Source organism: Argiope bruennichi, chromosome 6 (genome assembly GCF_947563725.1).
Source record: "Argiope bruennichi chromosome 6, qqArgBrue1.1, whole genome shotgun sequence".
Taxonomy (NCBI): Eukaryota; Metazoa; Arthropoda; class Arachnida; order Araneae; family Araneidae; genus Argiope; species Argiope bruennichi.
In genome coordinates, this window is record NC_079156.1 from 13,219,127 (window position 1) to 13,245,487 (window position 26,361).

The 26,361-nt window shown below is 32.2% G+C and overlaps 1 protein-coding gene across 1 annotated transcript in view; it reads right to left on the reverse strand.

Annotated features, from left to right (window-relative positions):
- The window catches only part of LOC129972614 (TNF receptor-associated factor 6-like), a 50,500-nt gene extending 26,423 nt beyond the window's left edge, over positions 1 to 24,077 (reverse strand). The window contains exons 1-2 of the mRNA XM_056086813.1: positions 23,894 to 24,077; positions 20,357 to 20,566 (exon numbers count right to left, since the gene is read on the reverse strand). Of these exons, the coding sequence (XP_055942788.1) occupies positions 20,357 to 20,566 (210 nt within the window). The 5' untranslated portion in view covers positions 23,894 to 24,077. The remainder of the gene's footprint in view (positions 1 to 20,356; positions 20,567 to 23,893) is intronic.
- Positions 24,078 to 26,361: the final 2,284 nt, after the last annotated feature.

Genomic DNA, 26,361 nt, shown 5'->3' on the forward strand with positions numbered 1-26,361 from the left:
ATTAAGTATTAGAAAAGTTTAATAAAAATAGAGAAAATACTTTATTATTTTTTATTCAATTTTTAGTTGTTGGGTTCTACTTAAATGTTTCGAATATCAATTTTAATTTTCTTAAAATAAATCAAAAACAGTTTTAAAAACTTAATAATATTTCAGATAAAACACAAAAACGGGTACTTTAAATCAGACAGGAAACCCCGAATTTCTCGTTTAAAATTATGTATGCAATTTCAAAAATTAAAGTATAGAGTATTCAAAAATTAATCTAACAATTTTAATCCACAAAGTAAAGTTTAATAGTAAGAATCACAGTGAATGTATGTCTATGTTTGCGTCTGTTTGTCCGCTTTACAAAGTTGTACGTAGGACTACTAAATATAGTACAGATATATTTTGAAGAAAAGGATGTAAAATTCAGAGCAATTTTTTTTCGAAATATTGATTTTATTTTTTAAAAAACAAAGAAATTTTTTTAATGATAATCAAAAAATATTAACGCTTAAAAATAAAGTTATTTCCGACACAGATTATCTTATAATTTTTAAAAAAAATCCTTAATTCTATTGTTTTATCAGACTTTCAATTATATAGCTTTTACCTGTTAAATAAAATCTTAGACATCATGTATGCCTTTTAAGTCAAGATCTTCTGTTTATATTTATGTATGAAAAAGTAAAGTTTTCATCTATAAATATAAACGTTAATGCTAGTTTTTAAGTATGAGCTTTTATATATTCTTATATCTATGTAAGGTTTATAAAGTGATTTACTTTTATGCATAAGAATTATTTATTGGATTACCGGAAATTCTAAAGTTATGGATGTATTTTCCTTTTAATTCAAAATTTATCAGCTACTAAATTCTGTTATTGATTTATCTGTTCGAAATTACCTGAAATATGCGTCTAAATGATTTAATTAGCTTAAACAATTGGAATCGCCTATGATTGGAATAGTTTAAGTTAAGTATATTTTTAGAATAGAATTTGACCATTTGAAATTTATTTTTACAGTTTATTGAGAATTATATTTCTTAACGTTATATTTTGCCTACTTGACTTGAACATTCCTGACTTTTCTGGATAATAAGATGTGGCACCTTTTCGATGTTCGTATGGAATTCGATTGTAGTCATGCATCAGCAGTAAGTGATATATATATATATATAATAAAAAGATACATAAAAGTAAGTGCGATTTAAAAAAAAATAAAAAGCTGTGTCCCGAATACTAACATGTTAAACGCCTCTTTGAGATAATTCTTATTTTGTAAGCTTTAAATTTTATTATCATTGCATGCGAGTTTACGACTGAAACAATTTTAAAAGCAGGTCGACTTGAATTGATTCCAAATACAGACGCGCAAAGGCAAATTGATTCTTCCTTCTTTAATCGGTCCTGACCTACAAAAACAAAAGTTGCTTTTTCGACCCGGTCATCTATTTTCAATATTATGAAGACATCCATCCAAATGGCACTTGTATTCTGTTTCACTGCATGATGAGAACAAGACTTTTCTGTAACCGTATTCACAAGGTGAATAATTAATACAGAGATTAATAGAATAGTTCAAAGTTTCATTACAAATAACAATTAATATATTGGTTACCATAGAAACTGATTTAATTTGAATTCACTAGTCGAAAAATGGTTCCTCCATTCATTACTAATAGATTGATATTCGATGTTTTTTTTGCTGAAAACCAGCTGCAATCGAAAGAGAAACTCTCTTGATATTCCATCATACATTCTTATTGATTCTTCATGCAATATTAATTCAAGTTGTGTGTTTCTGTGTATCATACAGTTTATCGACATGATCGAAAACATTTGCACTTTTAACCCTTTAAAGGACCATTTTTTTCTAGTCATATTATGTTAAAATATTTTTAGACTTGAAATTAGAATAAGAAAAAGGATTCATTTAGCTTATTAGATAAATTTAATTTGATTAATTAATTCATTTGGTTAATTAATAATTAAGTAACAAATCAAGACACATGATTTTGTCTGAGATAAAGAACTGAAGCATCTAAGTTTCTGACTTACAAAAAAAATGTGTCAGAACTTATGCCAACCTACATAATTTCATACAAAGATTGATAAATTTGGTAGGAAGCATACTTCCCACGGCCCTAGAAAGGGTTAAGTGAATGGTTTAAGTCTAAAGCTTTCAACGGAAATTCTCAAAATATTATTCATTGATATTTTGTTGGCGTGTGACAGGACCTGCAATAGTTTATATCATAAAGTATTAGAAAATAAGAATATAAACTTGTATTTTTTTGAAATTGTGGGCTTTATAGTTTTAGTAATAAGTCTTCCGTGTTCAACGTTTGCAATCTTTTAGTTTTTAATTTAAACTTTTGTGTAATATTCCTGTCTATGCCCAGGAACGGTTTTGCAACAAGGCAACTTTCCATGCCCACAGCAACATTATAACATCCGACGCTCAGTTCGTCCCTTGGCTGCTCAGCTATTAGCTCATTGTTGTCTCTGGAAAAAGATGCGCACAATGAGATTCTGATGCTGAGAAGTTTTAATTTAGTTTAGTCATATTAACGTCCCGTTTTTAAGGCAACACTATGGCTATTTTGAAAAGAACCTCGTCATTTAGAACCGCTGTCAGATGCCGAGGAGGACACCTGAGTTGGTACACCCCTTTGCAAACTTCCACACCACATCACAACAGCGGACGTTTGATCCCAACGGATTTAACGTGCCCCAGACACGCTTACATGACGGTTTTTGGTGGAATCGGGTCTCAAACCTGAAACCCTCCGGTTCCGAAGCCAGAACTTTACCATCAGGCCACCGCGTCCCGCTGCTAAGAAGGAAGGATTTGTATTTTGCTTCTATCTTAAAATACAATTTTATTTCTACCTTGCAACATCAATAAAGTTCTCATAAATGCATCTTTTTCAGATTTATTACCATGCAGAATAAATATGACAAAAATGGATTCGGCTCCCCCTTTTCTAAGCAGGAAAAGGATGCGCTAATCCGACTCATTATACAAGATACTAATCGCCTTTGGCGACCACTTCGTTAGCCCAGATTAGCGGTTGCTAATAATTTCAATTAAATATTTTATATAATTTGCTCCTAATGGCTTAATTACAAAGTATTTTTTAAATTTTACATTCCGATGCAAGTATCATACTTGCATTTCTATATTATCATTTGTTTTTAGTTACGCCATTCTATTCATTGTGTTTTGCGTTTGCCAAATTTTCTAAGTCTTTATAAATTCAATTACATTACAGGAAAGAACAGTAGTGCTTATAAATAAAGGCACTGTAAAATCTTTTCATTATTGTTTGATTCTGAAGTTCAACCTTCATTGCAAAATTTATATAAAAAAAAGCATGCCTCATATTGCAGCTATAATCTGCTTCTTTATTACTAATAACACAGATGTAAATCAGACAGATAATTAAAAAAAAAATTCTTCCTTGGCTTTCAATAAAGGGAAAATCACCGTACTAAATATTTGACGAAAAAATGAAAAGGGTCTGAGATTCACTTGCAACTATAAAAAATATTGTTATAAAATCTATATAAAAAATCCTAAAATGTTAATTAAATCTAAACTAAAGAATTTTACAGCAACTAAATAAAAAAGTTAATTTTTTTTTAAATTTAGGCGTTAAAATTATTTTATGCTGTAATATTTTCCGCAGTTATTAGGGATAAAACTAGACCTAAACCAAGCAACACTAGGGCTATTTTTGGACGGACCTAGTACTTTTGAACCGCGGTCAGATGAAGAGAACGACACCTGAGCTGGCATTCATCTCTCCAAATTTACACTGAACACCAGCGGCAGGACGTTTGACTCCGATGGATTTAACTTCTATCAGACCCGGTTACACGATGATTCTTCGGTGGAATCGGGTTGCGAGCCCTGTTCCGAAGCCGAGACCTTACCAACAGCCTACCGCAGCCCGAGAATAAAGACAGTTCAGCGTTGAAATTTCTTAGAATGTTATTGATTCTCATTCTGTGTAGGCTCGCAGAGTGTTTAGGTTTCTTAACATAGAAACAATGGGCTCTTCTTTCCTCATCCAAAATATATACAACGGTTTGGGTTGAAGTTCAAGAAAGCTGATCTTTTTAGTTTAAGGAATTCGTTTACTTTTGCCCTTTCCTAATTTTGCTGATTTCTTGCGAGAAAACATTCAACTATTTTTTGTTTCTATTTACTAATGCAAACAATATTGACCATTGTTACAAAAACTCCGTCTCGCTGTACATTACCATCTCCTAAACCCCATTTACGATATTCACGGTGAAGCGGCATTTCGACAAAACAATGAGACTGTTCTAAATTGTGACCTCTCTTGATATCAAATTCGTGACGAAGACGAAACATTGATGAGTTTCTTATGAATCATCGCATTTCGGGATGATGTTCCACTACGCAAACAAACTCATACATTGTGCTGAAAAGGAGTCATATGAATAGCGTATTGTTATTCATATGGCTCAAGATTCATGTTTAAGATTTTATTAACTGATAAATAACAAATGCCAGTAAAAAAAATGAGGAAGAGTTTATTATTCAAGCATATTATATTAATTACTAGCCGCCTTTGGCGACCAGCCGGTTCGCCAATCTTAATGTTCGTTTAAATTTTAATAATTAAATAGGTTTAACCGGAGTTTAACCCCCTTCTTCGCCAAGTTGCGATAACGCACCAAAGCTGGCAATCTTTATTATGCACTATAATTGAACATCTGCTTCTTTGCTTTTGAACATTTCGCAAGGCCGTTGTTTGCGATTTTTAAAAATTTCGCCAAGCAGGGGATAAAACTCCGGTCGTACCATTAAACATTTTACGCAATTCCAACTTTAATAGATTCTTCAGCAAAATATTTTAAAACTTCAAATTTTGATAGTCATATAATTCACTCATAATATTATAAAGGCCTTCAGTTATAGCGTGATATATATCTCTCTAATTTTCTGTTACCCCTCGTAGAAATTATGCTTTAAATTACAGTGTAAATGATTAATCTGCAATTAATATAATATTTTTTACTGAAACAAAGCATTTTTTTTAATAATATGATTACTGATAATAGAGTCACTGAGCGTTTAAACTTTATGGTCACTAAAGAATATCTTTCTTAATTTATGTAATATCTCAAGAATTTGTCAACAAAAATTTCTCAGATTCATCATGAACAGATCGATTCATTAACAATGTTTAATTTTAAATGCATCAAACACTAAGAAAATAAAATGAATCGTTTAAAATAATCGGTCGAAAACAGGTTTAAAAAAATCTACTTAAAAAACGATGTACTTAAAACTATAAGCATATACAAAAAATATATAACTAACATAAATACATTTTACTTACAAAAGCATGCAACTAACCTAAAAATAATTTAAATCGTCCGTTGGTTGTCATGCCAACAATCAGAACAATGCGCATGCGTGGATTTTCTTCGCCAGTTACGTCAACGCAAATGCGTAAATTTTTCTACGCCAGTTGGGGTAACGCTATGCAGATTAGACATTTTTAATTTCCTTTATTCTGTGTTATTTTAATTCAAAAGTACTTCAGAATGAATGTGAAACATGGATTAATTAACAATGTTTAATTTTAAATGCATAAAACATTAAGAAAATAAACAGAATCGTTTGAAATAATCCGTCGAAAAATGTTAACCCTAGCCTAATTATTGTTGGGAGAAAAAAACAACTGATGCCTTACTTATTTGGCGATGGGGAAAATGGAAGATTTTTTTGGCGGGAAAGTTAGTTTTTAATTAATAATGGACTACCCCTAACATTTAGGGGGATGAAAAATAGATGTTGGCCGATTCTCATAGATACCGGATAAGCACAAAAAATTTCATCAAAATCGGTCAAGCCGTTTCGGAGGAGTATGGCAACGAAAACTGTGACACGAGAATTTTATATATTAGATGTGGCGTCAGTCTTTACAAACCAGTCATTGAAGTAAATTCGCTTGACGTCACAATCGCATCACAGCACGTTACCTATAGTAATGCTGGGTTTACACTCGGAGAGTTATTAGACGGCGGCCAATAGGCAGCGCATGTGCAGAAAGGGACTGATTATGTTTGCCACGATTTCATAAGATAGATTCAAGCATTCCTTGCTTGGCTATATATTGCCGTTTCGGTGTCCCTGAAATTTTCTTTTTCACTGCGTATCGTATTCAAATAATGAATATTTACACAAAAAAACATGGTAAAATTAAAAAAAAAAAAAGTCAAATACCTAAATTTAGAAAACTATAAAAAAATGGCAAATGAAATGTTAAAAAAAAACACAGAAAGAACAGAGAACAAAAAATGTCGCAATTAATCTATGATAAGTGATCAATGTTTTCACACCAATAAAACCGCCAAATTCTACAAACGCTTGCTCAGTAAGAGAAAAATACAATTCAGCGGCATGTTGTTGTTCCGTCGAGACGATTATTTGCCACCGACCTAACAGTATTTTTCATCCTTTCTATGCATGCGCCACCAATCTAACATAAACCAGGGAACAACGGACCTAAAATGGAACTCGAGTTCTGAACCAGGAACATCTCCGAAGCTGATTTCACCACTCTCGGTCTTCGTGGTTTTCAGCTTTGCTCTAGAAAGTGGTGCCGTCCCTTCGGCATTGATTTTGAGCATATTCATGCTCAATAAGATCTTCAAATTAATAGCACCCCAAAAGCGCCATTTCTTTAATAATCGTGATAGCGGGTGTTTTTTTTTTTTTTTTTTTTTTTTTTGCAATACAGGTTTTAAATACACCTGACTTTTCGAATTTTTATTCGATTCTCATTTTACATCCATCGAAAAAAAATCATATTTATCTCGTGCACGTTAGATTCCTATTTGATATGCATGGTTTACTGCATCAATGCACGTGTTTAAAACATTACCTTGGCTTTCCAAGGCACGTACACGCGTGATGCATATCGAAAAATTAAAATCACTTTCGAAGAATATCGAGCGGGAAATTTTGCTCGTTAGTTCTGCTGCATTATGTATAGCAAGATTAGAAGATAGATTCCTTATCTGACTCAAGATAGTCTTTTGTTAATGATTCAAATTCCAAAAAGACGTTTGAAAAGGAGGCTCCACCTCATGCCTCGCACGAGCGCTACTGAGACCTTCGGAGGGGGGGGGAGCGAAACAGTTAATTGTTACAGATTTCCCGTCTTTAGTAATTGTCGTGTGTTTCAGGATCAACTTTCCTGAAAAAAGATTTCTCTTTCACTGCCACTCGCTTCAGTGCTCCCATTTTGGTGTTGAAAAACAAGAATCATTCTGTTCTTCATTGACCCCAATTCATACACCTTTTCCTGAGCCCTACGTCATTTACCCGAACGTGATGGGTGTTCCAGAGTACACCTAAATTAGAGGCCAAAGTTCTGTCATCAGACTGAAAGTCTTTCCAGAACGTTTAATCGCATCGCATAAATGGGAAGCGCATGCTATTCTCTCTCACACTGATTTGAGAGTTGAAAAAGTTCTTTCAGATCTGTTGTTGTTTCTTATGGCACTTCCCATGGACAAGCCCGCTGTTATGAGGACAGCGATTTTAAGCCGGTGGGGAAGTGTCTTTTGTTTTTATAGTAGCGCCATCTTAGGCTAAGAGAACGACGTCAGAACCCTTTTTACGAGACGGACTTCATTCACTCATCCACAGGTCGTCATTTAGACCTGAATCAGAGAATGATCACCCCTGATCCAGTACCCTCAGTGGTATTACTCTCGACATGTAGGACTTGGTGAAAACGACAGATTTATATGCGCGTCAGCCACCAAGCGCTCGGGGAATCTTCGAACTCGCAACCTAAGGGACGCACGCGAATCCAGCGCTCCACCAGCCAGGCTATCCCGGCCCCCTCTATCTCTTTCAGATCTAAAATAACATATTATAAAACGCCCATTAGAAGCAAACAAATATAGAGCAACATTCCTCAAGTTTCTTAGTGTAATTCTACATAGAATATAATTCATAATATGAGGTTAAAATTATTATGCCAATGTAGGATGAAATGAAACAATCCTCGATTGATATCAATAAAAAAAAATCTAAAAATACATAAAATTGTCCATTCAACTAATTGTTTAACACTTGGTTTCTGATATAAATTTGTAATTTGTAACTTTGATGATTCGCGGCGACCATTTCGAGAATTAGAGTCCGAAATAATATGAATATTAATTTTTTTTAAATCGCACTCAGTAATCTATTTTTTTTTTTTTTTTTGGTTTCTTCAGTATAAAAAATGTTTTAAATTGTAGTCATGATGACTTTTAGGAAATAAATGCATTTAATACACGGCATTAAATATATTTCATATTATTTTTTTTTCCTTTAATGTGATTGGCATCAGGAGTGTTCAAAACATATAATTGTGAGTTCACATTCACTGTACAGGGAAAAAAATCAAATATATATATTTTCCGAGATATTCTTTGGTGAATTTGGTCTAAAATTCAAAAAAGTTTTTGTATTAAGTCTATATTTTTACACTACATTTCAGCCCTTTAGCTAATGGTAATTCTTTGTTTAACTTTGAAATACCCTCAAGCATAATTTAGATTTTTTTAACACCTATGGAGGTATAAACTATCTAAGTTTCGAAACCGACTTTTTAAACTATTCTCCAGGACAGGCGAGAATGTCCATGGGACAGAAAATTTGACGTTCCTTTAGTAATATGTAAATGCATATATTATTACTCCAATCAAAAGGTCACCAATAATACCACAAAGTATAAAAAGTCGGGAGAAGGAATAGAGAGTGTCAGTGGGTTGAATGAGTTCCCTCCGAGTGCTACGGCTATTTATTGCCGATTTGTTGCTTGTGTCACGCTGTGTACTAGAAGTACTTTCTTGTGTATGCTTTGGTTCAGTTTTGTTGTTTTTTTGTGATTTTGTCCAGAATAAAGCACGTACACTTACAGTGTCAGACCTTGATTTTTAGATTAATTTTCTGCAACATTGTTGTCAGAAGCGATATCACAAATGAAGATAACTGAGAGCATTTGTTAGCAAAGTTAAATCTGTGGAAGTTGTAAAAGAGAAAACGGTGCAAGGGCAGGAAAAGATGAAGCATCTAATTCGAGCAGGAAAGGAAGAGAAAAGCATCAGAAGTTTTGTTACGTTCATATCGAATATTGCAGTGGTAGCAAATTGTATAATCATTTTAAAAGTTTAAAGAGAGTATATATCTCATTATTTCTTTATTTTAATATTAAGCTATGGCAGCGATTCTTTTGCAGGATGAGAAATAATAAGATAAGGACTAAGTGCAAGCAGATAAAAGAGAGAGTTAATAAATTCGATAAACTGTGTGTTGAAACAAATAAAAAGAAATGTTTCAGTAATCCAAAAATAAAACGACAAACATAGCTCATCAAGCGGTGGATATATATTATCTTATGTTATTTCCTAAAATCATCATAAAATCAAATAAATTCTTGAAATTTCATGAATTTAGTATATATCGAAATATTTGCTCTATCCACTTTAAAAGTTGTTGAACGGGATTGCATCAAAATAATGGGACGATCGGAGAGCTAAAAGTGTACAGACACGCCAGGAAAAATTTTGATGGTCGAAATTCATCAAAAGAAGAGAAAAACAAGTAAAAGGATGTGCGAATCAAAACAAAGAAATACTGAGAATTTTTTTTTTTTCAAATGTTGAGATTCGCTTCCCTTCAATGTGAAATTCCGTTGTCGAATTAACACAATTCCTGTTCTAAGACGGCGGTGCACTTGGGCCGTTTTCTCATCTATGGAAATAAAAGCGAACGTAATCGTTTCACGGGAACTTCACGGTAATCTGCGTTCTATTCCCACCTGTTTCCGTTAACAACTGACCGAATTTTTTCCCTTCCAGGTGAAACGACTTTTCAAAGAAAGCATTTGGCACGGAATGTCTCGCGAATCCTGATTTATGAATTTTACAACAGCGCACGTGGAGAGACGTTTATTTAGATCCCAAGGTGCTCTAGTGCGCTCTAATTTATTTTATGTTTCTTTTTTATGTCCCTTCAGTTTCAACGGAATTTCAGTTCGGATCACATAGCTCCAACTCCTAGTAGATACCTGGATTGTTTCATACTAATGGGTAGATACGCATTATTATACATAAATATACACACACGGTGTTCCAAAAAATTCTTTTCAGGCATCAAATGTCGATCAGAGGAGCAAAAACAAATCACTTTTGTGGTAAAAAAAATGCAAAAGGCAAGTCATATTTAAAGTAAAAGGACCTGATGAAGCATTTCGTATGCTGTTATTATGCAAACCGGTTGTTGGGCTGTTGTGAATTTGCATTCTCTTACATTTGATGTATTCTTTTCTTCTACTTAATTAACTGCCAAAGAATTCCCTGTAGTGATCTTCCATCAAGTCTGAAATCTCTTCCTCCGTGTTGTAAATTTTAAAAAAGGAGCTGCCATTATGTGCATTTCCTTCGCTTAAATTCTGAAATGGACTTTCGTTTCCCTACCTGTATAATAATTTAAACTTATCTACATTTTTAAAATAATTATTTTCAAATCAAATAATTTCAGACTTCACTTTCATTTCTGAGTTGTACCCGAATTTTCTCACCGACACGTTCAGACTACATAATAATTGAAACTAAATGCTGCCTCAGATATTTTAGTTTTATAGTTTGTAAATGATTTTCCATGTCTTTTTTTTCCTGATTTCTTCCTTCTTATTCGGACTCCGTCACTGTCTAGCTATGGGTTTAATAGGGGACTTTTAAAAAGAATGTAAAAAGGATGCATTTTCGGTGATAGTCAGGAAAGAATAAAAAGTTTTTTTTTAAGCTGCTGTTTTTAAGACCTTCAGGGTCGAATTTATTGAATTCCATTTATGTAAATGTAAAGACAAAAATATGCCCCTAAATATTAAGTTTAAAAAATTCGTATGAAGTTAAAATAGGGTGAAATGCACAAATATTTCATCTAATTGTCAGTGAGATTGTATATCAGAAGGAAAGAAAAAGCTTCATCGGTCCCACCTCAGATTTTGAAATAATACTATACAAATATTTTATAATATTAGAAATTATAGTAAATTATAGTCTTTAGAAAAGCAGTCGCAGCTTCCTTCATTGCATTAATATTAAAGAACTTTAAAAAAAAATGTTTTTACTTATTTTATAAAAAACATTATATTAGCATGCCAAAATTGTTTCTTATTTGTTTGGTTTGTTCTCAAGAAAAGTTAACATATTCTTAATTAAGCGTATTTAGAAATTTATCATAAAAATATAAAAAAAAATTAAAATAACGAATAAAAAAGAGAAAAGCATAAAATTAATAATTAATTTAGTTGTTATTATTATTTATTATTCTAAAACTCATTGTGAAATGTATATACTGAAGGGATGGAGAATCTCTAGAAGAGCTCGCTTCATATTCACGAGGAAATTTGGAGCAGGAATAATACAATCTGCTGATTTAATCACAACAAATGGCAGAGCAATGTCTCGGTTGTCTTTTGGAATGTTGATTGGAAGGGCGATTGTATCTATTGCAAGAAGTGAAGGTCGACAAACAATGAAAGAACCCGCTGTCCACCACGCTCCATTGAATCCGTTATTGAGTGCTCGGTGAAACACAGCATCGTGTCGTGCCTTGGACATTGCTTCGAAAATAGGAAGTCCTTTGCACTGCAACCGCAATAGCAGATCATTTGCGCACCGTTCCGTTTCATCTGATATCATCTGCACACGATTAGCACTGATGCAAAGAAACAATTTGGAAAGTATTTGAAAGCATACAGAAGTCCAACGAATGATGCTTCAATTCTGTAACATAATATTAGACTTAAAAATAAGTCAATATTTTCAGAAGCTGAAAAAAAATCTAAAGCATTTAAGGAAATATTGATTCTTCGAAGAGCAAAATTAAATAAAAATGAAGTTGCTTGCCAACATTCAATGGTAGGATTATTGAGATATATTAATATCGTCAGGTGTTGAAATGTACTGGTAATCGTCAGGTATCGGCAGATGATCCTATTCCTCTCGACAGATACTGATACTACAGGTAAAATAAATACCCAAGCTGAAATTTAAAAATTCTTAATCTTTCTAAATAAAAATTATTTCAAATTTAGTTAAATTATTTCGGTCTTTTATAATGAGATATAATTTAAATTGAAAAAGCCAAGTTACAACAAAGTCTTATCTTTCGACTTATGTTTAATATGTTTATCAATATCTATTTTTGCAGCTTTTCTACTACGTATTCTCAACACGCGTGGTACCACAAGTAGAAGAACGCTGAATTTACAATTCTTTGAATGAACTGAAGAAAGGGGTAGATAAAAAATAAATTCTAATTGTTTCCGATTCTATAATATAATGTACAGAGCAGAAACATAATGTAACGAATTTTCATCGAGCTATATTTAAAAATATGCTAGGTAGAAAATATATTAATCATCGGCTGCGTTAGCAGGGGATAAGGGGCGCAGTTGCCCCTTGTAGGGAACTACTGGCCTCTGATTGATGGCGAGAGATTGAAAATTTTGTCGACAAAATTTTTCACTATTTCAGGATGAATGTGGAAAACTGGCCATTAACGAATATGATAGTTTAAAAACCATCTTAAATTTAAAATACTGTAAGTAATCGAAATATCCAAATAAAGTTAAAACGTTGTTTTTTTTTTACTATATTTGACAATATAACCGACGTGATAAGTGAATAAGATGTCACCTATCACAACCATATTTTGGTCGGATCACTAAGAATTCAATGCAATGGATGGCGTCGACGCTAAGTCAGTGGATTTTCAGACATCAAAATCAAATATCACTCATACTGCTTATGGTTTGAACTACCTTTGGCAGTACAACAAATAAGGTGATATCACATTTTGAACCACTTTTGGCAGTACAACAAATAAGGTGACATCACATTTTGAACCACTTTTGGCAGTACAACAAATAAGGTGACATCACATTTTGTCGATTATTTTTTTCGGCGGCCTAAGAGCACAATGCGACGTCGATGACGTTAGGTTCACTGATTTTCCTCAAGAAAAATCCAAATACGATTTAAAAATAGCAATAATACTTCATTTTTTGTATAAAATGAATTATTAGGAATTATTTTGAAGCTGAATTAGAGAAATGCTTGCTCCTTCTAGGATTTATCTGACATCGTCCCCAAACGCCTGCCGCCATCTCTGATGTTAACCTAACCCATATTCATCATTATAACATCTTTTTCCTTACGTAATTTTTTTTAAGCAAATGGTTCGTCTTCTTTTGAAAATGACCGCTGCTTCTGACTGTCTGAATAAAGAAAGAATTTCGTTATGACACCGCATTTCCTAACTTATTCTGTTCGAAACCGACATCAGAAGCCATTGAATGTCCGAAGAATGCTCACACTTACTATCGAAATAGAGGAGCGGAAACACTCGGCCTTTTTTCGAGTTGCCGCACGAATGCGGGTCACGGCCGCCACTTCTCAACGGTCTACGGAACACAGCTACCTTGCTTTCACTTTCATTCAACAGCTCAAAACAAAAAGATAAGTTGAATTTTTTTTCATAATAACTATGTTAATATATTAACTTGTGATACCAGGAAAACTTTCTTTATTGCTAGTACATTACGGAATCTTTACCAAAATAAGTAAAAATGGGGGGGGAAGGGGGATTAGCTTTAATTTTTATCTTCTCGTAAGCGATCTCTACAAATAGAGAATGCTGCAATCGGCAAAAAATGCCACAGGAAGATTTTAAATAATCTTTAAGGTTCAAGCATTTCATACATTTGGAACATAAATAATACAGATATTGATTTTTATAAAAGCATCAAAATTACGCTTCTCAACCTCAGAGCGATCAACGAACGTCTTCGCAGTGTAACTGCACTTCTGTATAACTGCAAGTAACAGGAACTTATCTTTCAAAAATTCCTCGATAATAAACCATATAATAATCCGATAATAATCCATATTTGCTGAATTAAAATAATAAACTAAGATAAAAATTTAATTTTTAAAAGAAATCCAAATTTTACTTTAAGTTTATATTTACTTATAATAAAGATGAAAAAAATTATGCTTGTGTGTGTTGGTGCTCTACATGTCAGACCGTTTGACCTAGAACTATCAAACTCGGCACATATATAGTTTGCAGAGTAGAAATGTGCACCTCGATGCGATTTTTTAATTATAATTAGAATTTTAATTAATTAAAAATCAAGTGTAATTTTTTTTCTATGATAACATCCGAAAATATTACAATACAAAAATAATTTCTACATCTTAAAATTTAAAAAATATCTTTGCATTGGTAATAATTTTTTACATATAAAGTAAGTTTCTATTTTTAATCAATTTTTAAAAATATATTTTAAGCATATTTTATAATTAAAATATATAATTTGAGATTTTTAGCCAGCAAGGATTATCATCCTTTAGTGTCAGAGAGTCACAATCAATAGATATCAAAAGGCTTCCGTGAACGAAGAAAATTTGTGGATTGCGCTTATGAAAAGAAAAAAAAAATGATCAAAATTTTAAGAGATGAAATTTCTTGACGACTGAAAGTGAGCTTGCAGCCATGTCCCATGTTTGATGCATGAGTTGGATACTTCAAAAAAGCAACATTGAGCATATTTTTATGAATGCATAAAAATATGCTCAATGTTGCTTATTTCTTTTGGGGGGGGGGGGAGGGGGTTACTGAAGAAACAGAGTTGTAATAAAATCCAATTTTGTCGGTAGAGATGCGAGATGATCATCCGCGTAATAAGACGTCTTGTTGTTTAATCTTTTCTTCTATTTATAAACCATGTGGTAAGGGATAGAGTAACTGGAATACCACCTGTGTTTCTTGGTATTTTCTATATTGATAAATGTGGTTCATATTTTGAAGAGAGAATTTTTTAATAAAAGATGAAATACTCAACAGCAATGCATTCAAATTATGGGGACAACGCCCTAATTGTTTTTGCCAGATAATCCGCTTTTTCATTCCAAGCAATATTTGAATGCTCTGGAATCTTAACCAATATGATTTTGTGATTGCGATTTGATCTAATTAGAATCTTTTAAAGATAATTTTAAGCATATTTTCCAACAAATCATTTCACAAAAAATAAATTAGCCTATATGAGCATGTTACACTTGCATGGGAAAAATTAACTTTTATCAAAGTGTTGCCACCACGTTAACAAACACTCAATTTTAAAGATTACTTCATTTCTAATGAAAAACTACACGTAGAAAATGTAATTTTCAGCACGTGTTTAAGAAATAAAATAAATATAAATATGATATTTTCTGAAAAAATATGCAATCAATACATTTATATAATAAATCCAATAATTTTATAGCATTTAAATATATGTATGGTATATACATTTAAATATTATATACATGTATAGCATATATATTTTTATACTTGGTTTATATTATATTATATATTACTTAATTTATAACAAAATACTATAAATTTATCATACTGTTATTATTATTCTTTCATATATTGTTTGTTAATTTACATTTTCTTTATTATTTCCACTTTTTCCCACTTTTTAAATTTCGCTATTACTTTTAAGTTTCATGGCTTTTATAATTTCTAAGGCTCTTTATAATTTAGATTTCATATTTTTGAAATTCTTATTACTTACATGCAAATTTTGTTTTATATTTAATCTATACTGATATGGCGAATCTGAAAGTCTCTGCTATATCTACCTGATCTGTATTATCTGTCACCCTACTATTTTTAAACAACCGCGTATCTGTTTAGTTATATTTCTCTATCTTGGATAGCAGACCTGTTTAATTATATGGATTATCAATAAATCACCTACGCCTAAAATCAACATTAGCGTTAAGTGCGATACATTTTTTTATTTCAAACACAAAGCTCTACGAAGAATACTTTAAAAGGAGATAAAATATAATGCTAAAAATGAAATATTTTATAAGCAACAGTGTCTACAGTAGGGACTTCACAACAATTGTGAGTTTTATTATTGCTTAACTTCTGACTGTAGTTTGACTGCAACTTGTCATTGCCAGCGTTTTAAAAATGAAGAAACTCGTATGTGATCCCTTACAAGCTAAAGAAGAATTTACTCTTCTTTTCGTATTGTTTATTGTATTTGCTAAAGTTTATGCGCATTGGAAGAGGGAACATTTCGTTGAATGACATTATTGACATAAAAATGTATCACGTGGTTATCGATTCCCATGATGAAATGACAGTTTTAGAACTCAAAAATAAACAGCTGTGAGATTACAAGTACATGCCATTGTTTCTCTAACTTCGAAATGGAGATATTTCAATAAACAGTAGAAATAATTAAAGCTATCGTGTTTATTAAATTTTTTACTCGAGTCTTTACAAATATGCTTAATGATATGAAAAAGAACAGAAACTGGAAAAAAATTATGATTTATATATTAAGGACTCAATTATTAATATGGGCAACAAGAATTTTTTATCAGAAAATGTTTCTTATATAACATACTCTTAATTTATCCATAAACACGACTCAAAAATAAGTTAAATATATTGTAAATTAAAATAAAATAAATTGTAATGATTTGTATAAATAATTATAATCAATAATAAATTAATGTGTTCACACATACACGAACATAAATATCAACAGATGATTAACCACATTGACGGATTGGGCTGAAATTTAATAGACATCCGCGGTTTTAATGATAAAACTATGCGCTAAACTTCATCTTTCTAGATCTTTGTGCTTTTGATTATAGTTTTCACAGACATCCTTGAAGTATTTTCTGAAAATCTGGTGTTAATACCCAACATGCAAATTTTTTTAAGCTATGTCGACAGACAAACAGTTCCAAGAATCTGAAAGACGTCTGAAGCGTGGCAATTAGCCGAATTCACGAGGTCAGATTCTTGGACGATTACAATTTTTTTGTAGACTTCTTATACGAGAAGTAAAACAGACACTAAAAGTTTCAAATATAAAAACTGAAGATCAGATAAGGTTATTATTACAAAAGATATAAAAATAATTCTGCTTGTAATGACGAGCCTCCTTAATCTACAGTGTGAAAGTAAACGAGAACAATTGCAGACTGAGGGTTGCCGTCTTGATGTTTTGAAGGTCTGTCAACTTCTCTTTAACTTTAAAGATAACATTCTCTTCTAAATGGTCGCTTTCAAAACTGTCAAGCTAAATGGTTATGAATTAGTTCGAATAATGCCGACTTTTGAAGTAGCGCAAAAAGTGGCGGAACTTATTTTGAGATGCCAAGAACGACGCTAGCGCCAGCATCCTTTCTCCAACTTTTCATACCATACCATAGGCCTTTAACCTCAAAGATTCTTACATTCACTATATCGGTTTTGATAAATGAATTCTGTTAAAGACTTTTTTGATATCTGATTCGAGAAGTCTAGTTCTTTTTTCGAATCTGCATTGCCTCCACTTGCACGGAGTTGGAAATAAGTTTATCCAGAAAAAAAGAAGAAAGCTATCATCTTAATACTAAAATTCTAAAAGATCCAAATACAACCTCCCACAGGGAAGAAAGAGACCCCTCTTTTCTCCTCTGTGCATTTCAGGTAAAATGTTTTTGGTGCCTTAAATCTTGTCTTTGTTCATCCTTGCGCAAAGGAGTAAGAAGGTAAAATTTTCTATTTAACTCTTTTAAAGGCCGTGGGAAGTAAGCTTCCCACTAAATTTATCAATCTTTGTATGAAATTATGTAGGTTGGAATCAGTTCTGACAAATTTTTTTAGAAAGACAGAAACTTAGATGCTTCAGTTCTTCATCTCACACAAAATGATGTGTCGTGGTTTGTCACTTAATTATTAATTAACCAAATTAAATTTATCTAATAAGCTAAATGAATCCCTTTTCTTATTCTAATTTCAAACCTAAAAATATTTTAACATAATATGATTAGAAAAAAATGGCCTTTAAAGGGTTAAAAATCATATAGAATTAATTCCGATAGCAGAGGGGTTTGAACTGAAATTTTAGAGTTTGAGGAATAATTTTTCAGCTATCGATGTTGGTATTATATGCAAAATACAGGTTAAAAGCCAATATTTTTGCTCTGTATTATTTTTTTTTAATTTTTTCCATACTGTTATACTGGGCTGTAATGCAAAATAAATAGTAATGATGGATAAATGAAAAAAAAAAAAGCGATTAGGACCCGAGTGCCGACGAAATATTCATACAATCTTTGACGAGCAAGTTATCTATGAAACTGACTCAAGTAAACCACAGAAAACACGTGATCGATAAGATTCGGGCGGTAAATAAGATTGAGTGAAAGGAGTCGATTCTCGTGACGTCACCGGTGCTATCTTATTCTTTGTCATTTTTCTACGGCAGAATTCCAAAACTACATTAATACTGTTACTTGGCTTGTGTGACGTGAGCATGAATTGTTTCTATCAGACCGTTGGGAACAGACTGTAGAACGACAAAGGATTTTTTTTTTTTAATTCAAAGCAAATTAAGGCTACATTTTGTTAATCAAAAATAAAAGGACTTTTAAAAATAATTCAATAATTTAGACGAGTGAATATATTTATTAATATTTTACATTTAAAATTGTATCGCCCTTCAAGATTTATTAAGCAATTGCAATGCTTACAATGGCACTTTCTTTAAAACCATAGAGAATATGGTTTTAAATATGTTTAACCATAAATTATACGGTTTTAAAGAAGCATAAGTTTGGCGAAATTATAGTTAGATGTCAAGACCATCGCCCTTTTTCCATCCCTCAGGCGACCAGTAGCGTGAAGTTGGATCATATAAAATCATGTCCAGTTCTCAGTGGGATTTTAATACAGCTTAAAATGTTCGATACATTTAAAGAACCATCGATGCTTCTCTGAAATGATCCATATTTTCTATGGATCTTTTATGAGCTCTTGGGGTCATCTATCGCCCATTCAAAACGGTGTGGCCATCCATAACTATCAACATTACCGGAACAGAGAAATTTAACCTTAGTTATTCGCTTATACAACGTGTGCACTTTAATCAAAAATCTGCAGCTAGATTCCAAATTCTTTTAAATTTTCTAATGCATTTATAAGAATACTTCATGCTGTAAATATTCATTTCATTTAAAACTAGCCGTCTTTGACAACCAGATGATTAGCTAGGGAAATTGTTTAAGCTCCAGTAAAATCGCGTAAACGTAGTTTTATGTCCATGATTCCGTCAAATTATCAGACACTAAAACCATACGTTTTAATAGTTTTACATATTTACTGTTCATTGTTTACATGAGCTTTCCTAATATCCCATGTCATCATAATGCTATTGAAAATGCATTTGTGCAGTTCATTTCTCTTGAAAAGTTTGTTGTAATGTAAAGTCACTTAATATACTTTCTCGTATACGTGGTATAGAAAAAATACAACAATCGCAAAAAAAAAAAAAAAAAAAAAAATCGAACTTGAGATTTTAACGAATTTCCTTGTTTCAGATCTCCCTGAGTTCGAAAACACCTTTTTGGTAAATATCCGTCTGTCTGAAACAAATATAACTCAAAGATTCTTTGAGCTGTAGGAATGAAATTTGGTATACAGTCTTTATACTAAATTTATAGATTTCTGCCAAATATTGAACAAAATCCGCCCAGAGGCAGGCAGTCTGTCCGGCTGTTCGAATATAATTTAACACAATATTTACAAAACGAAGAGAGATAATTGGCCATGGAAGTATATCTAATCTAAAATCAAATATAATCAATTTTTTCCGAGGAGCCAGCTGGTAGCCTGAGGTGATGGCTTTATTATTTTTAGAAAGATGAATGTGCTATTTTTTTTCAGTTATTTAGTGATTAACTTACATACTATAGCTACATTTCTCAACTTAAAGTATAATAATAATATACAACAATAATATAATACAAATCTTTACATCCTTTAGAGCAATTTTTGAACAAGAAGAATATATATATCTCTAAAGTTTAGTTAGATTAACATCTCTTTTTAAAGCAACACAAGGGCTATTTTGGGATGGACTTCGAAATTTTGAATCACGATCAGTTGACGAGGGTGACATCTGAGCTGGCAACCCCCTATCCAAATTTCCATACACCACACCAGCGTGAGGACATTTTCCCCCGACAGATTTCGAGTGCACCAGACCCGCTTACACGAAGGTTCTTCGATGAAATCGGGTTTTGAACATGAAACCCTTTCGTTCCGAAGCCCAGATCTTACCACCAGACCACCGGGGCCCTATCTATATCTAAAGTTACAATTAAAATCTACACTCTGTATACTAGGCATTATTTCCCCCCCCCCCTCTCTTGCACGAGGAAACAAAAGGGCAACTGACCTCTTTCTTCTCGACGGACCTGGAGTCAACTGGACACTGGAATCGGGCGGCCCGCACCATGTTAACGCATCGCATGCAGAACCCATGTCCACAGCGCGCTCTCTGGAGGGAAGAGTCCAGACCACTGCAGCGCCGGCATCGGAACTGAGCGGGGCATGATTGCACGAATTCCATATTCTCCAACTGGACGGCATCGTCCATCATGGCCATCTAGGAGGGGAAAATAGAGAAAAATAATTAAAAAATATTGAAATCGACAACAATGACTTACGGTCATAGTGTGCCAACGTAGATTGCATTTGGGTCATCGGATCATTTTAAAAATCCCTCATTAAGAAGCAAAATCCAAGATTGAAAATGGCTATAATCTATGAGAAATTCATGTCTGTAACTTTCCCAGTGAAGTCAATTTTTTATACTAATATTTAAAAAGTCATCTTTCTTCTGTCTGTTACGTTTCTATTTCAAGGCAAACCTAGAAATAATTTTCATGTTGCTTTTTAAGATACGATTTTCCACTACTCTAACTATTATTGTGTTATTTTATTGTACAGGAGATTACCGAATTGATCTAATAGGAAATTAAGCGGCACAATCTCCCGCTGCGTTAAGAGATAATATCTCAGTTTCAGAACAGCAAGAAATTTAACTGAAATCAGCCAAATCGGCTTCTGACTGTCATGTATTCACAAATTACTTTTCAAGCGGGTGTTTTTTTCGGGCTATAAGCTGAATACAATGTCATAAAGGTGTTTAGACATTTTTAAAATTCAGCGTTTGACTAAATGAAGATGATTGAAACCATTGTGGCAATATATCGACTGGAGTTCTGTTTCTTTTGACAACATCAAACCATAAAAAAAAAAAAAAAAAATCATACATATGGCGGAATTTAGTTCAAAATAATTAAAAAAATATACCCCCCCCCAAAAAAAAAAAATACATACTATATTCTTCTGTTTGTAAATGACTATAAGAGATTTCTAAAATCAAACACTTTCGCCTTTCACAAATAATTTTAAATATTAATGTTGTGCGTTAAACCGTTTGGGGAGGGCATGTTCCATGAATGATGCAACTATCATTCTGATAGTAAATAATAAAATATTCCATTTCACCTTTTAGTATAAATTTAAAATTAGAAATAAATCGAATCCGCACTTTTTTTACAAGCATCTAATGCAGCCCGAAGAATCGTTCACTGGTTGAAAATTTCCTTTTGTTGATATCACAGGCCAAAACATCACGAAGATACGCAATATAATATCCAAATATTTTTTCCGAAGTATTCTTTAAGTTCTAGTGATTTATAAGAAATGTAAAAGCATGATTTGAGCGAGTTTCCGCACCGAATTAAATAGGATTTTTTTGTCGTAAAATGGAAATATAATGGCATCTGAACAATGAATTCGCTCGCATAAACAACAGTGCTGCAATTTGTGGACCTCGGAACGAAGTATTGTGTTGTTTTTCAAACAACGGATGCCTTTGCATCTTACTTTCTGGTTCTTCGATACATTTTTCTGGACGAAAAAGCAAATGGTAAAGGTCAAAATCTTTTAAAATTTTGCACCATAAAAATATCAATAAAATTTCCAGTTATAAAATAATATAATATAAATGAAGTATTTCTAATCAAAGAATAAAATATTTTATTTTACTCAATTAAATTTGCAAATTACTATTTTCTAATTACCAAATTATTATTTTAGCATAATATCATATGTTATCGATGAAGATTAAAGAAACGATTCCGCCAGTTTTATTGTAACTGATTTCATAAAGTTTTATGGTCTTTTTTTTATGCTCATTCACGAGAGAGCTAATAATTTATCTCTTTCTTGAACCCAGCATGTGATAAGTGAGATGACAGACGCTGCCAATTAGAGGGGGGGGGCGAGGGAGTTAGAAAGAAAAAAACTTGCTTGCATCCAAATCATAAATACTAAAAGAAAGCGTTAAAAATGTTTCCATTTTATGCCCATTTCGGGCAATCATTTAAATTCTTTGTGTAAAATCTGTATACCAAGAACAAATATAATGTATCATCAATAGCACATATACATGAAACGCGTGTTTATTAACGCATTAAATCATGTTTAAAAAACATGGTTTACGACATGCTTAAAAACTAACGGAGATCACAACAGAATATCAAATTTTTAGAAAATTAAAACTCCTGTATAGTTGAAATAACTAACAAAATGGGTGAAATATAAAAAAAATATTAAAAAGTCGACAAAATGCTGCTTTTATATATTATATATATTTTTTTTCTTCGAATTTCAAAAGAGGTTAATATCCATTCCATTGAAACGAAATAAATATAACGTAGCTTAAAATTAAATTTTAGAGGTTTATTTTAAAATTTTATTTGTCGTGTTTTTAACGAACATACTTGAAGTGCTGTATCGTTACATTTTTTTTTTTTTTTTTTTGGAATCTTAATAGTCATTGCATATGGAATATAGATTGATTTCTCATCTCGTGCTAATTTGAAAGGTCATCGGGAGAATTCTTCCCTCCAATTTTTTTAGTCTTCTTCACAAAGTATGATAAAAAACGAAGAATGTTTGACTCTCATTGCTTTTAATTAATATAGATAAAAACACTTTGAAACAAAACTTTTTTTTAAGATTTCCGGAAAAATTGGTTACTTGTATAGTTTTATATTAAGCTAATAAATAAATGCAAGTGCTATTTTGCTAATAAATAATAGCACGTGCTCTAAAATGCACCTGCTATTTTCATCCAATACAAACTTTATTTATCTATTTATTTATTGCAGCACGGAAATTTGAGTGTACAGCATTTGACAGAATGAAGGGCCACTATAAAATGTGATCGGCGTCAAATGCGAGTTCGTCACGTTTCCGAGTTATGTTGCTAACAACAAAACCAGCATTCCTCAAATAGTGTTTACAAGGTCAAGCAGACAATTCCAAAAATGTCTTTTTATGAATCAGAAACCGCCCATCATATCCATTTGATGCTTGGCCATTATGATGAGAGAAGAACGATGTTATCAATAATTCTTTTTTACAGACAATTGTCAACAACTTGCATGCTAATGAGAACTAAAATTTAAAAAATCTCATTTCTTGTGGTTCTCTTACAATTCGAAAATTCAGTAAATCTTTCGTCACATTTCAATTTATTTATTCTTTTAATTCTCTTTAATTAAAGCTGCAGTTTTTTTTTCCAAGATACACAAGATCTTTAAAATAACAAATATCTTCAAAAACATGGAGAAAATTAAATAACCCCATAATAGAGTGTTTTTTCAACTCGTGGAGAGAAGAATGCGAAGGAAATTGAATAGAAACTTCATCGAATATGGGAATAAAATTCAGTTCAAATCCCCAGAAAGATAAACAGATTAAAATTAATATGAAACCCTGCATTCCCGATTGCTTAGCAGTGTTCAATCGTTGCATTACGGATAGTTTCTGACGATTTAAAAATAAATATCAGCAAAGGCATTAATCTATTTCACAAATAATTGATACAAATAATTAACATTTACATAATACATACCTGTGAGCACTATTTGCGCACGTCAATCGGGAACGCTGCAAACAATTTAACTTTCATGCATGTTACGCAACGGTTTCGAATCGACTGCCTTCTTCCGTCGGCCGCGATGGCGTATTTGACAACACATTTCGAAAGCAAACCGGCTGGAGCAACAAGTGGCTGCGTTTTTCCCCTTTCCTCCCTACCTGTCAGGTAGATATCCCCGTCATTTCCTGCAACCTGAGCAAATAAGAATCATTTTCTCTTCAAAACGGAATGACTCGTTGTGATCCACGCTGCGTGTTTGCGCTGTTACATGCGGTCAGATAAATGTTATCTGCCTCTTCTTAAATCAAAATATCAAAATTCGGTGATCCGTTCGAAAATTGAACGCTCTCGTTGAATTAAGATATCCGATTAGGCTAAAAAGATGCTTTTTTCCAGAAAATTTCAAATTTTTTTTATGATTCGAAATAAAGTCCATGCCTCGTAGTTTCTAAACACAACTTTTATTTTTAATATATCTAAGATAGAACTGTAAATACAGTACTTTCAATAATACACAATAAATAAAAATGAAATCTGAAATAGTGATATTTTTAACCGAAAATGAGTCATTTATTTTATTTTTACTATGAAATTCTCCTAAATAATATTTGATATGTTTATATTAACTCTCTACCTACTCAGCCGTAGTTTGCTTATTTTTAGCATTTCTGTTAAAAAAGTGTGAAAACTACATTTGGATGAACCAATTTACAAGTACAATATATAAACTCATTTTCTGGAGAATGAATATTTCACTTCATTTAGACATGTTTTACAAGCACTTTCAGTTCAAAACATAGACAAATTTTGACAAAAAATCATTAAAGGCAACTTCAAGTGCTTATAAAATTTTTATTTATTAAAATAACTTTTATCTTGGGACCTGTTACACTTTATGTAGTTTAAGCTATATATAGGTGAAATAAAAATGAAATATTTCCATTATTTTTTAATTTACTCCGTTTTTCCCAACATTGAAAATTTTGCTAAATGTTCGTTAAATAAGCAGCTTTTTCCAAAAACTAAAGGCAATGAGTGTATTTTTTTCTTCTAATAGTGATCTTTCAAGTATGTTTTAGCTATTTGATACAATAAAAAAAATATTTATGTATCATTTTTTTTTAATTCGTCTCTGAACCTAGTCGGATACAACACCTTAAGGTGTTTTTTATTTGTCTTGATCGTATTTTCCTTAACAGTTTCCAGATGTTTTATTTCATCTCATTGCAATGAAAATGGGATATTTTTCTTTTACACTTTTCACATAGCGAGACGATGTTTCGCTTTCGGTATTTTATAGTATGTTAAAGAATGCATTATAAAATCTTCTTTTAATCGACTGGGTTCAAAATTTGACACATATGTGTGGAACATTTCACTTTTGAGGTCATTGCGTTTTCGAGTTGTCATGTTCGCTTGCTCGCGAATAGGCGGACCGACAGACGAACAACCAACCATTCGTCTTTGATGGATAGAATCTAAAATTGGATTCTAGGGTCAGATTTCAATTTTTATTGAAAAATCACGTGTTGCATTTTATTTTATCCATTTTGTTATTTTCGTTTTCGAGTTATTGTATATACTATAACTCGCATAGAAAAGTGCAAGTATAGAAAAAGTATTGGAATCGTCAAAAAAATTCAAAAACTCTTTGAGATAGAGGAAGAAATTATGGTATTTTGTCTGTACGCCAAATTCATAAATTTTTATAAAATTTCATGGAAAATTCATTCAAAGGAAGTCTGTCTGTCCATCTGTTAGAACATAAGTTAACACGATAACTACAAACCGAAGAGAGATAGATGGTTAAAATTCGATACATGAAACCGATTCGGTACCGATTGAAATGAAAATTTGACAGAACTACATCACAAAATCCCATACCAAATTGGATATATTTAAGTCACTGCGGTTTTGAGTTATCGCGTATACATGCTTCTGGAAGTACAAACTGACCGCTAGATGGATTTAGCTCAAAATTCGATTGGTGTCTTTTCTTGATAATAAATCTGTGTATCCAATTTTCTTCATCTCGCTCTCTCCGTTTTATTGATATCTGGTTAAATTATATTCAAACAGCTGGACAGAGAGACTTCCTCTGAAAGGAATTTGCACAAGATTTGAAAGAAATCTATAAATTTGGTGTAAATATCATACACCAAATTTCAGCTGTCTAGCTCAAAGCGTTTTTGAGTTATCTTAGTCACAGACAGATCGACAGAGAGAGAGAGACATTTCCAAAAAAAAGTGTTTTTTGAACTCAGGACGGTTTAAAATGTGGAAATTCGACAAAATCCCGAGTACCAATTTTTTGAAACTTATAATGCTTTTTCCATACTTCGTATGCAAGAAAGTAAAAAAGGCTTTTTTTTAAAAAAAAAAAACTAAAGGAAGTCTAATAACTGGAAATTATCCAAACGAATTCTCTGGAATGTGCAATT